At 41.4% G+C, this 12,439-nt stretch overlaps 1 protein-coding gene across 1 annotated transcript in view; it reads right to left on the bottom strand.

The window, feature by feature from the left end:
* The window catches only part of tln2a (talin 2a), a 93,524-nt gene that overhangs the window by 5,198 nt on the left and 75,887 nt on the right, over window positions 1-12,439 (bottom strand). The window contains exons 40-54 of the mRNA XM_073463975.1: window positions 11,310-11,442; window positions 10,499-10,600; window positions 10,120-10,290; window positions 9,875-10,021; window positions 7,754-7,855; window positions 7,437-7,556; window positions 7,082-7,228; window positions 4,527-4,693; window positions 3,405-3,588; window positions 3,143-3,268; window positions 2,181-2,297; window positions 1,772-1,957; window positions 1,577-1,684; window positions 1,225-1,330; window positions 380-504 (exon numbers count right to left, since the gene is read on the bottom strand). Coding sequence (XP_073320076.1) covers window positions 380-504; window positions 1,225-1,330; window positions 1,577-1,684; window positions 1,772-1,957; window positions 2,181-2,297; window positions 3,143-3,268; window positions 3,405-3,588; window positions 4,527-4,693; window positions 7,082-7,228; window positions 7,437-7,556; window positions 7,754-7,855; window positions 9,875-10,021; window positions 10,120-10,290; window positions 10,499-10,600; window positions 11,310-11,442 — 2,041 coding nt within the window. The remainder of the gene's footprint in view (window positions 1-379; window positions 505-1,224; window positions 1,331-1,576; window positions 1,685-1,771; window positions 1,958-2,180; window positions 2,298-3,142; window positions 3,269-3,404; window positions 3,589-4,526; window positions 4,694-7,081; window positions 7,229-7,436; window positions 7,557-7,753; window positions 7,856-9,874; window positions 10,022-10,119; window positions 10,291-10,498; window positions 10,601-11,309; window positions 11,443-12,439) is intronic.

Raw genomic sequence — 12,439 nt, 5'->3', positions numbered from 1 at the left:
CAAAAAACAAAACGTGTCTTTGTGTTACTGCAAAATAAAACCATCACTCGACATTCAAATTGAACTTTACGTATAAACCACAAAAAACAAAATAAATGCTTTCTTCTTGCTTCAGGCATTGCTACAAAGGAAAGTGTCTAATATTAAGTGCTGCATATACTGTATAGTCTTTGTGGTAAAGGGATATTACATGTAAAATTACTACTTTTATTGGAGGATCTGAGTTACATCTTACTATCTATAGATTCATATAAAACCATTCTAATGAAAACTTTTTACAAGTCATAACTTTCTGTGAAATAATGCAGCTCATTTAGGAACATCGCTGTCGTGAAATCACGTCTCCGTACACTGAGTTAATAGTCATGCAGTCACCCACCTTGGGCTTGGCTCTGGGTTTGAGCTGCTCTAGCTTCTTAGCTGCTGCTTCGATGGATGCTGCTGCTCCCAGCAGCTCCGTTTCTGCGATCACGGTCGGATCCTCGGGGTCTACCCACTCTGAACCTGAGACACACACAGGCGCACACACACACACACACACACACACACACACACACACACACACACACACACACACACACACACACACACACACACACACACACACACACACAATTAAGATTAAAAATTAAAATTGAAACAGAATTTCATAAAATGTTTCCCAAGCGGTGTGTCAAAAGATCATGCCCCACAACAACAACACTGTGATCACACAGAAAATAAAAAAAACACTGCATCCCATGCATAGCTGATGGAGGCCACAAACTGCATTCACTGCAATGGAGATGGAGTGATTTATTTAGAATGAGATGGCACATAGAGTGAAGCACGATGGATGGAGCCGACTCTGTGCAAAGAAGCCTGCGAGCAGCTGGACTTTGAATGAGATTAAATGAATCAATGTTAGCGCTGAGGAGAGAACGTGTTGAACAGCTCCAAACTGGTGACATAAATCACGGTACAGAAAACAGTGCTAACTTACCTCCATCTGTAGCAAGAGAAGGAGGACAGGAATATTACCAAAAATCTGTTTAAAGGACTCTTTCTGTTGTTATTTTGGAAGTTAAATATGTCATCTGTTATAGATGTAGTACCCTCCCACTGTGGATACAATGACAGATTTTGCTGGAAGCTTCATTAGTAGATAAATAAAAGTCATCACTTCCTGGTGTAGATTTGAGTTCATCACATATAACACTGTAAAGCGTGTGTGTGAGTCATTACCTTTCATGGCCTCAGCAGTCTGGATGAGCTCTGTGACGGCCCCTGCCACTCGTTTGGAGCAAGCTGCCAGCTGCTGCTTCTGCTCTCCGCTGGGCCTCTGCAGCACCTACACATACACACAAATATGTGCAAAGACACATTAAACAAACACTATTATGCTTAAAAAGACGCAACATTCCTCTGTTTGTGAGCTGTATCATAAATTAGGAAAATGGGACTGCAAAAGACTAAATAAAAAAGGTGTGGAGCCACATTGACATTAACATTAATCGTCTCACAGTAGCAAAAAACTACAAAAACTTCAAAAGAAATCTCTCTCCCTCTGAAGATACTGACACAAAGTTGAACCTACAAATAGCACTTGTTCCAGCAGATCGATGTATCCAGTTGTACACTCTGATCCGAACATCAGCGCTCTGTTCTTCACCTCCTCACTGACCTCTGGATGGTAGGCCGCTTGCTGAAAGACAGAAACAACAATGTTAAACTGTTGTGTGTATGTATATTAAAAAAGAAATGTTTTCTGTTGGTAAGGTCAAAAAATAACCTTGCAGGTGCTGAGCATGTCTGAAATAGCCTTGCGGCTCAGGTTGGCTGTATGGATGATGTCTTCCTGCCGTGCAGAGTTGCCTGCAGCCACTGCTTTAGCAGTTGCCATGGTGATGCCCTTAGTCATGCGAATGAACTCCTCAGGTGTCGTCGTCTTGTTGGGAGCGTCCCTGGATTGAAACACCTGGGGAGGACAAGGAGGGCTGGTGTGATTTGGTTTGATCGGAAGACTGATTAAAAAAAAACAAAAAAAAAACAGATCTCCTATACAAGAAAACTAATCAGTGTTTGCTGCTGCTGTGTTCACATGTTCACAATCAGCCAAAGTATTATTCTTGAATCATCAAAGACATCATTCATTGTCATCAGTTAATTTAATCCCCTTTCCAAAATCCATCCATCCTCACCGCTAGTTCCTGTTTGATGCACTCGATTGTGGCCTCCAGTGCTCTGGTGCCCCGAGTGGCCTCGTCCTCTACAGCCTTGACCGTCTTCAGCAGCGATGTCACGTTGGTCACCATGACCTGAGAGAGAAACAAAACCAACCAACGCAATCAAATTATAAGCCCTTTGTGTCTTCTTCGGTGGTTTGAACATTGCACAGGACTATGAGGGTGTACTACATCAAACCCACAGACAGGGGGCGCACAGCACCCATGCAGCAAAGTCCACAGCCCTGAAGACTTGCGGCTGAAATCTTACAGATGGTTTACAAGATTTCTTTTCACCCTAGGCACTAAAACTACATGTGAGGCATGCTGTTATCATCGGAAAGACTCCATGACACACTGAGCTGCCGGAGACTGTGAAAAAGAATTCACAGCTCGAGGTGATAATGAACAGTCAGCAGTGAAGTGTAAGTGTGGAAGATTCAGCTGATTTATCTTGGATACAAATATATCTCAGTTTCCTGTTACCCAGAACATCCACTTCCTAGCTATTTACATTACTGAGACAGAGTGTTCGGTTTAACTCATGTGAGCAGGTTTCATGATGACAGGAGGGTGCTGCAGCTGATTAATGGCACTGCCTGAGGAAGAGGAGGATGTCTGCTATGCGTACATAGAGTATGTGGGATAGTCTAACAATTTTCTACGTAGCTTTAAGATGTTTTCATAGACCCTTTTCTTATCAGTTTAAAGGAAAAATAAGGCCTATTTTTATCATCCGAAAAAAGAAAATAAACAAATTACTACAACTGATTTGATTAATACAACAATAAAATCCAAGGACACATCTGATTCTGATTTTTAAGATTTGCACGTCTGAAAAAGACACAAACACCATGTTTAAACGTATTCAAGCCAACTGAAGGACTTTTAATGAGGTGAGATGGTTTCTGGACGTGCAGGTCCCCTGATCCCCTCACCTTGGCGGCGCTCTTCAGCTGGTACATAGATGGATCATCCGCTGCCTTGCCAGCGGCGCACTTGGTGGCACTAATGAGCTCAGCCAGCGCCTTGGCCACATCTTTGACAGCATTTATCAGAACCACCTAGAGAAAAGGACACACAGAAAGACACCAATTTATCACAACTCAGCCTGGGAAAGCTCATTCTTCAATACTTCGGATATCAGGTGCAGTGCATTGAGAACAGACATATAAAAGGAGAAAAACAAGACTGGCTGACCTGTGTCTCGGGGTCATCAGAGCCAATACTGGCAGCCCCCAGTTTGACCACATCTGTGAGCTGAGTAATGGTTTTGGCAGAAGACTGGGCCGCCTGAGACAACTTGTCCTGACCAGAGGCTGCTCCGGACACCAGCATCTTTGTGTCCTCAACCAGAGCTTTGGCTGTCTTCAAAATGTTTTCCCTGAGAAAGAAGACAAGAGGATGTAAAAGAAGGAAGAGATGAAGGCAAAAGTGTTGGACAGTCTTATCCCAGCAGAAACAAAATGTAAATGTGTGAATTACATCATCCAACAATGCACACTAACACTTCTCTTTTTATATCAAATGCATTTGTACATCAAAGCAGGTTCAAACACAAGGAGGATAGGTAAGGTCATGATACTAGTCAGTATTTTAAAATTGACAAAAGAAAAGGCTGCTGCAAAGTCTCTTTTTGATTTTAAAGGAAGCTGTTTGACATAATTTGAGCTATAAAGTCATTCCATTCCCTTTCATCCTGCCTACATCTGGCACAGCCTCTTTACATTTTATTTTCTTTCACGATTCTTCAGTGATGTACAATTTCACTCACAGTTATCTGTAAGGATCTAGGTTAATCATTTATGGTCATAGCAGCATGTAATATGCCAAGTCTTGTCTTGAATTATTAGATATTTATCTCTTTGAACTTCCAATCGTTCAAAAATAATTAGACCAACCGAGTCAAACGCTAGACTGGATCATGAATACTTTTACTAGACATTTGCACAACAATGAGGGATTTCAAAGAACATAACCAGAATCATTTCTAACTTCTAAATCTTTCGCTGGTTTTTCCTTTTGTGTTAAGCACCATGGGACTCCTGCCTCTGAGTGGATTCTTTACTCTAAGAGCAAGATCAGGAAGAGATGTGACACTTCCTCTATCTTTCAAAGCCTGAGGGTAATTTGTAGTTTCTAACTTAAGAGGTGTCCTGCCCCCTGTTCACCAGCTAATATGTCATTCTGTCAGTCTCAGATGAAAGATAACCGGAGGGCGGATTTCAGACTCCAGTCACGTCTCATACTTGTAGACTTAGTGATGTCTCGCACACTAAGTATGTGTACACAGACCCAATCTGGCACATTTCCAGCTCTAACCTGTGGTCGGCGAATGACTCGTCATTCTCTGCGTTGAGCGTGCCGGCGGAGGCGAACATGATGGTAGTGTCCAGATCGGCGATGATGCCGGACACCGCGCTGGCCGCTGTGATGCAGGCCTGAGTGCCTTTGTTTCCTGCCTGGAGGGCTGAAAGGACCAAGGACACCTGAGGACACACACACAGACATAACACCCTATAATCACACAGGTGAGGATGTGCCTTGAGGTGTCTTGACTTCAGAAAGAACATTTTTCATATGTTAACTGTTAGAAAAGCAGCTGGATTCATGTATTTGTTTTGGCCATTAGTTTCTTACTGGAAAGTACTGTTACCGTGGTTTGGTCAGTTGGAGAGGAGTTAAATACACATTTACTGGTTAATTAAGAGCAGAAAAGAGCAATACACTGCTGTAAACTCCATTGTTTGTAATATGCGTCTCCTTGGTACATTATAAATTATGCATTCAACTGAGAGGACCAAACACCATTTGCAAGAGGATTTAAAATTATGCTGTGACAGCAAAAAAAAAACACGTTGGCGCAGGGCAGCGCACAACATCACTCACTCATCCAAATGAGTTCATGTCAAACTGGTTTAGACTCCATTTATTTTCCTCACAGATGTCGGACTGGCAGGAGAAGCTGATTAAATGATGTTTCAAGACTACTGACACTTGAATTCTTATATTAAATGAATGATCGGTGTGGAAAGTTAAAGGGTAACTCCATCAATTTTACACATTAAAGTGTGTTTACAGGTCTCAAGGAGTAATACTGCTTGAGTGAAAAATGCAGTATAAAGCCTTTCGTGGCTCCAGAGGAAGCTGCATGTAATCTGATAATCTACCTCAAGTGATGTCACTCAGTGGCTAAGTTGCATTGTGGGTAAAGCAGGTGCCAGGTTTTGAAAAGGATGAAGAAAGTGTGGAATTAAAAAGTGATATATCTGATCCTGCTGTATCAGTTTTGATCATTTGTTTTTAAACTGTCCATAATGAGTCAAACAGTGGCCTGCGTTTCAAAACCTGGCACCTACATTACCCAAAAATTCAACTGAAAGTAATTTATCAGATTACGTGCAGCTTCCTCTGGAGCCACAAGTCGATACCACTTTCACATAATGCAATAGTACTCCCCAAGACCCGTGAACTAACATTAATGTGTAAAAGTGGTGGAATTACCCTTTAAGTATGAGGTGATCAAACAAACAGGACATGTTACACAGACAAATGTGTTATTTTTTCTTTTTTAAAAAGTCAGTCCTAAACTAAACTGAATTTTAATCGTTCAACTTTATATATATATATATATATATATATATATAAAAATATTCTGAGGCTGTTCTGTAAAAAGATTTCGATTAAATAATAAATATAGCAACATTCTGATCAACCCATATCAATTTCAGGCTCAAATTAACAACCAACGTCTGTTATGCTGCATTCCATTGCACTCAGACCTCGGAAAAAAGGACCTCCGACATGGAAAAGTGCAATGGAACAGTCATCCAAGTCGGAAACTTCACCGACATAAACACAGATGACATTACATCAGTATGGAAGCGCACACAGTGAACAACTACCTTTTATCTTTTCATCACTTTTTACTTCGAAAACATGCAGTAAATACAACTTATAGTTGCCAATTTTCATTTCCATTCAGTCGATTTATCCTTGATAGAAGTCTTTGTGAGCATGCAGAGGGAGCCTATCCTAATCTGTTAAATCAGCTGCTGTAGTTGCTTGTTAAGTTCACAGACTCAACATACACTCATCCATTTGCTGGGTTAGGGTTGGGGTCCATGTTTACCTGAGCAAACGCACTGGGACGCATTTAGATTGTGAGTCGGGAATACCGTCTCGGAAATATCAACTTCCGACTTGCAATCAAAAGCAGAATTAGTCCGGCCCACTTCTGGTTTAAGCCCCACCCATTTTGAGTACAGATATGGATTTAAATCATTCTGGATAGATGCCGACGCTAATAATGGTGTACAGCCAAATCCCAACTAAAGATATCAATGTCGCAAATCGTGTAGATTTCCCTAATGAAACCAATCTGTTTGTTTTCACAGGCAACCATCTGCACAATGTTGCTGGACTGCTTAGGTATGATCTGTCCAATACTTAACCATGAATTATTGAAACAGTCTGCACAGTAATATATTTTTCCAAGGACTATGAATTAAACAGTCGGCCTTTGAAGCACAAGCATGCCTTGAGCGAATAGTTTCATCCAAAATGCTTTAATTTAGGAGGCATATGATGAAATGAATTGAGGCTCTAACCTTCTTATGTTGTTGATACCATGGCAACAGGATCACTTGGTGTAAACCACACAGCTAGAAAATAAAGCTCTACTATTTCAGTGAAGTACAACACAGTACAGAGTAAATTTGGTGTGGATAATACTGGGCAGAGCAGGAAAATCTTTGAGTGATCTGGTATGAAATATATCAGTACTAGTGCTGATATGCAGATGACGGACAGCAGAAAAAGGACAATGTGGCTAAATATAAAAAGTCCAACACAGATGTTTTATGCCAGGTTTATACCTTCTCTGTGACTGCCCGGGCACATTCAATCAGCTCTCGTTTGGTGAAGCCGTCGGAGGGTGTGACCTGCAGAGATCCAGCCTTCTGGACGAGGAAGATGCAGCCGTGTCCGAGCTCCTGCACTCGAGACTTGATCTGGAAACCAATCTGGATAACAGAGTACCATACAAATTTACTTTTAATGTAGATACAAATAAAATCATGTACTGTAAATACTTTAAAGAAACGTATTCCCTGGGTGGTAATTGTTTACATGCCATTTTTCACATGCATGCTGCTTAAAAAGATAAATGTGCTGCACTGATGCAGCAGAGTTGTATGATGGGTAAGATAGTTTTGGTGAGGACATCCTCACCTCTTCTGGCTCAGCTGTGTGTGCAGCCAGTCGTCCCTGAACGGCCAGCTGGCTGTAATCCACCGTCACCTGAGAGGCCAGGGCTCCCAGCTCGTCTGGACACGTCACTGACTTGGTCATCTGGGGGAGCACACACACACACACAGAGACACACACAGAGACACACACAGTCAGTCCAAACAGATCTATTTCATCACACACAGGCTGGTTTTAGTTTGATTTATGTGACACTTTTGGAAACATTTCATATCAAAAGTTGTTCACAAATACTTTTCCAAAATAGTCTGACAATGTTAACTATTATTTTGATGGCTTACCATTTCCTGAGCAGTGACAGCAATGGCCTTAGAGTATTTCACCATGCTGGTCTGGTAATCCACAAATGAGCCGTCAGGTTCAGGCGGAGTACCTTCATCCAGCTGAGGAAAGACACACACACACAGTTAGAACGGCACTGAAACTTTCATTTAAGGCGTGATTGGTTTGTCCTTCACTTTAAAAGGTACGAACATCTTTAAACGTGAAGACAATCAATCACTTGTCTCTTTAGTAGCAGCGACATATTAAATCTAATCTACCCTTCAATTATAATTATTCTGCCAGGTGCACAGGCAGCAGTTCATCTGCAAAATAACGTTAATGCAATTTCATATTCAAACAAACAAACACTCAGAATGACTGATAAACACTCATTATAAATTATCCACCGAATCCACTCTGTAATTAAAGCTTCAAAATAGCAAACGCTACAAAAACACTCCATCACCATCTTGCAGCGCTTATATTCTGTTTCTAGCATTTCTTCTTAAAGCTGCGGAGACGAGAGCGATGACGCCATGTGAGTAAAGCGTGCTAGTGCTGAATATATCTACAAAATCGCGAGTACGTTTTTTTTTTCGCCGAGTGATGTAACACCTTAGAATGTGTGGTGTTGACTAAGTGACTAAAAGTTTGTCAGAAAATCCTTTAAATCACCTCTGCTGAAAGCACAGCAGAGAGTGACCATTATGTCGATGGATTATCTGAGAGGATTATCTCCTTTTAATCAACTACCGGCATGCACACACTTAGGACAAAACACACACACGCTTGCTCATCATGTGGCCCCGAATTGAACCACTTTCACTAATTATTCATGATGTGCCACAGAAAGTTGATGCAGGGATGCTGTTCTGCTGTTGACCCACAAATGAGGCACTTTTCCCCCCCTGCGATAAAGTCTCACTCAGGAAGGTGAGGAGGGATGTAATTAGTTGATGCCGCTCTGTCTGTACTTGAGATAAAAGGCTTCTTCTCGCTTTGCACCTTATGTGTTTGCCAATAGTCTGACTGTTAATTGGAAAGACTGAGGTCTGAAGGCCTACCACTGGCTGAGAGAGGCTGTCTTGACAGTCTATTTTTCCTTTGCTTCGGTGGCTGGTGATTTCTATTAATATGCTAATCAGTGGCTTTTTGTGGTGCTTTGGAGAGGTTATAATCAAGATGTTTCACAAAGGAACAGGGAATTAGAGGTAAAAAAGGAAATCTTGAAAAAAGAAAATGATGGTTTGTACAAATCCTGAAACAACCTGGAAAAAGTATATTAAGAACATTTGCTGTTTTGCTAGTTCCCCTGCACTCTTTATCAACTTCTAACCAATTTATTCCGCTTGTTTTCCTAACAGTATTTTGGCTCTTTTCAGTGAGGCCCTTGCCAAGAAATGAGCTTTTCCGCTATATAATTTTGCCAACTCATTAAGATTACGCTGAAATGGGAATGTTGGAGTGTAGTCTCTTGCCCTCATTTCATTTTAGCAATCGGTGCATCAAAAAGTGGAAACCCAATGCCCTTTGCTTGAAGGCAAGCATTTCTGTGGGGGCACACAGGGTGGACAATGTCTTTGGCGACTGGATTTTCATTGAAGAAACAGGGAAACATAGAAATGCACATTTTTGGTGAGAGGCAACTACAGCTTGTGTTGCATTTCATATATTGGGGCTGATTTCTCCATGCTGGTTCTCCTTAGAAGGGCTGTCAATGGTGAGAGGTACTGACAGATGACCAAAGACCAAGCAAAGACAGGGCAAAGCTGTCAATCGATGGTAGGTTGAAGTACACAAACATTTGATCTGGTTTGGGCATCCAATAGAAATTTCTCCATGACGTGGAGCAGCATCCTGAGGCATTCTCAGAATATCCTGAAAGGTAACCTATTCTGGTCTGGAAACACCTCAGGATCCCAAGAGGCACCTCAAGACATGACTAAGGAAAAAGATGTCTGGGCTTTTCCACTCAGTTTATTAACCCTGGGTGACTGTTGGAGAAAGTAGATGACGCCTCTAGCTGCTCTTGAGTCTTGTTTAGAAGCCAGAGAGTGTGAGTTGATTTGACCAATCACAATCAAGGAATCTAAAATCTTGTGTATTTTAAACACCAGTGTTTGCTTGGCGGCACTCACCTTGGCCATGGCATCTGCAATGGACTCCACCATTCCTCCAACCATTCCCACTTCACTGGCAGCCTCATTCAGCGTCACCATGATATCATCAACCGCCTCCTTCATGAGCTGGGATGCCTCTGCTATGGCATCGTGGGTATGGGACGCCTGAGTGACATCAAGACAGACGCACAATTAAACAAGACTGACCAGATATTCTTTAGATGGGTGAAGAAGCAACATATGAGAAAGCAAGATTGTTGTACCTTTGGGTTTCCTCCACCCTCCTTGGCAGCATACAGCATCTGCAGCGCAGACTCAGCCAGGGTTTTCGTTTGGTCCAGGAAAGTCATCTGCTGCTGGTGGTCCTTCAGCTTGGACGCCACGCCTACAGAAGCCATGATCAGCGGTTCAAAGTAACCAGCCAGCTGGGTGACCTGAGAGAAACAGTGAAGGGTTTTAATGAGTTCTGCAAGAATTCCTCAATTTATCAATCACAGCAAGAGCTACATTTTCAAACGAAGAGGGTTAAAGAGCCCGTCTAACAAGTGGATACTTGACGCTGCTGCCCTTTTAAAAAGTATTACTTTTTTGCTCCACAGTTGCAGTATTTAAGAAAAGTAATTAACTCCCCGCCCTATATACCTTGTGTCCTAGTTGGGAAGCTTCGCCTCTGGCAGCAGTGGAAACGGGGTCAATTAAGTGGCCAATTTCCTGCACGGTGGACGTCAGCTGCTCTTGTAGCGCCTAAAGAGGGGAAGAAGAAATTACGTTTTTGTCTTGCTTTTTATGAGAGACAGAGGTGCATTCAAAAAGCACCAGGCTGGGAACTCTTTACCCGAAGCTATTCTAGGCTTCTACTGTAACTTGTGATCTTAAACACTTCATAATTCAACAGAAGTGGTGCAAGTGCCAAAAACTGCTCTGTGAAACTACAGAGTTGCTGTGAGGATCAGCAAAACACTGGTTTGTAATGCAGAAAGTTTTTCCTTTTTCCTTTTATCTATTTCTCATTTAGAAATCCATCATTCATTTAGACTGAGCCATAGTCTATTTCTTTTCATTTTCAAGACACAGCTATGAAGAAAGTGACATAATTATATACATCCAGAAGAGGTAAAGGAAAAAAATGATCAAAAATATTAATAAAAATGATTGCTTTGTTAAATTACATGTTACAGTGAGATATTTGGATATCCAAAATAATACATCAAGGAGGAAATAAATCCCTTCAATGTATTATCTTGACAAAATCAAGTCTCAAAGGTTTGTGAAAATGTCCATTTTGAAATTAAGAGAAAAAATAACCTTTTCAATCATGTGAAAAAGCTGTTTTAAATCATATTAAATATCTAAACCTAATTAAAATCTCCAATAATAGATTCATATTTTATAAAGAGATACACAAAAATAAACACAAGAACAAGAAAAAGAAAAAAACAAGATGGGTGCTTACCTCCAGCGAGATGTCGTCCCTGCTGGCTAGGTTCTGGCTGACTGCTGCCAGAGAGGCCTGCTCAATATCCCGGATACATTTGTTGATGTTATCAATTGACGAGTCACACTCCCGCTGGCCTGGGGCTTTGTCCCTGAGAATAAAATGGGAACAGGAAAAGAAGAGCAATAAAAACGGTTGGAAATAAGAGCAAAGTTGAAGGATGATATATAGGAGAAAAAAGGACAGGGGAGGTCATTAAGACAGGATAAAATGAGACATATTTCAAGACGTGAAGAAAAAAAAGAAGTGCAGATGTTAACATAAGGAACACTTATTAAAACACAGACAGATTTCCAGGATGTCTCTTTAACATAGTTTTCTACTGGCTCTTTCATCTCATTGCTGCTCAGGTCACATCTGCTGAAATGGAGCCTGTAGGGTCTCGTCAGTGCACAGGGAGATCATGCTGGGCAGCTAAATGAGCTCTGAAGCCTCTGAGTGGTCTGGGGCACCGGCCACATGAGCAGAATTAGTTTAGTTAAACATCCATTTCCATGCATGGAGGCACATTGAAAATAAAACTGAAGTTAAATCTCATCTCTGCGTTTAATGAGTCTAACAAAGTAATGAGCTTTTGCAGGATGGACTTCATTTTATTTTTGTGTTTTTTGGCATCACGGTGTATCACTGACTGCCAAACTCCCACCACTCAATCTGCAATCTCAAAAGGAAGACTGTGATAAGGGCATCGGAATTGAACGAGATGCTAAGATGGCTGCATGCGAATGCTAACATGCAGATGTTCTGAGCCGAGCAGAAACATTAAAATTCAGAGCAGTTGACACCGGGAATTAGTTCCTCATGGGCATCAGTTTTGTTCTGATCAAGGTCAGGTCCAAAAGGAGTGAAAGAGGAGATTAAAACTTTAAGCTGTGGAGGAATAAGAACAAGCATTTGTCACGCCGTGGTGCAGCGCTCAACATCCTTTTCTCAAGGACGCTGCAACTTTCTCACAGGCATTTTAGAGTGATGTATTCAGATAAATGAAAATGTAAATGTCCCCAAAAATGGCAAACGATACCTTTAAAGTTTGACCTTCATATATACTGCATTTTGTCACCTACACTTTCTTGAGTGTGCAACAGATT

Source organism: Pagrus major, chromosome 4 (genome assembly GCF_040436345.1).
Source record: "Pagrus major chromosome 4, Pma_NU_1.0".
NCBI classification, from domain to species: Eukaryota; Metazoa; Chordata; class Actinopteri; order Spariformes; family Sparidae; genus Pagrus; species Pagrus major.
This window is presented reverse-complemented; position numbering and strand designations above follow the sequence as displayed.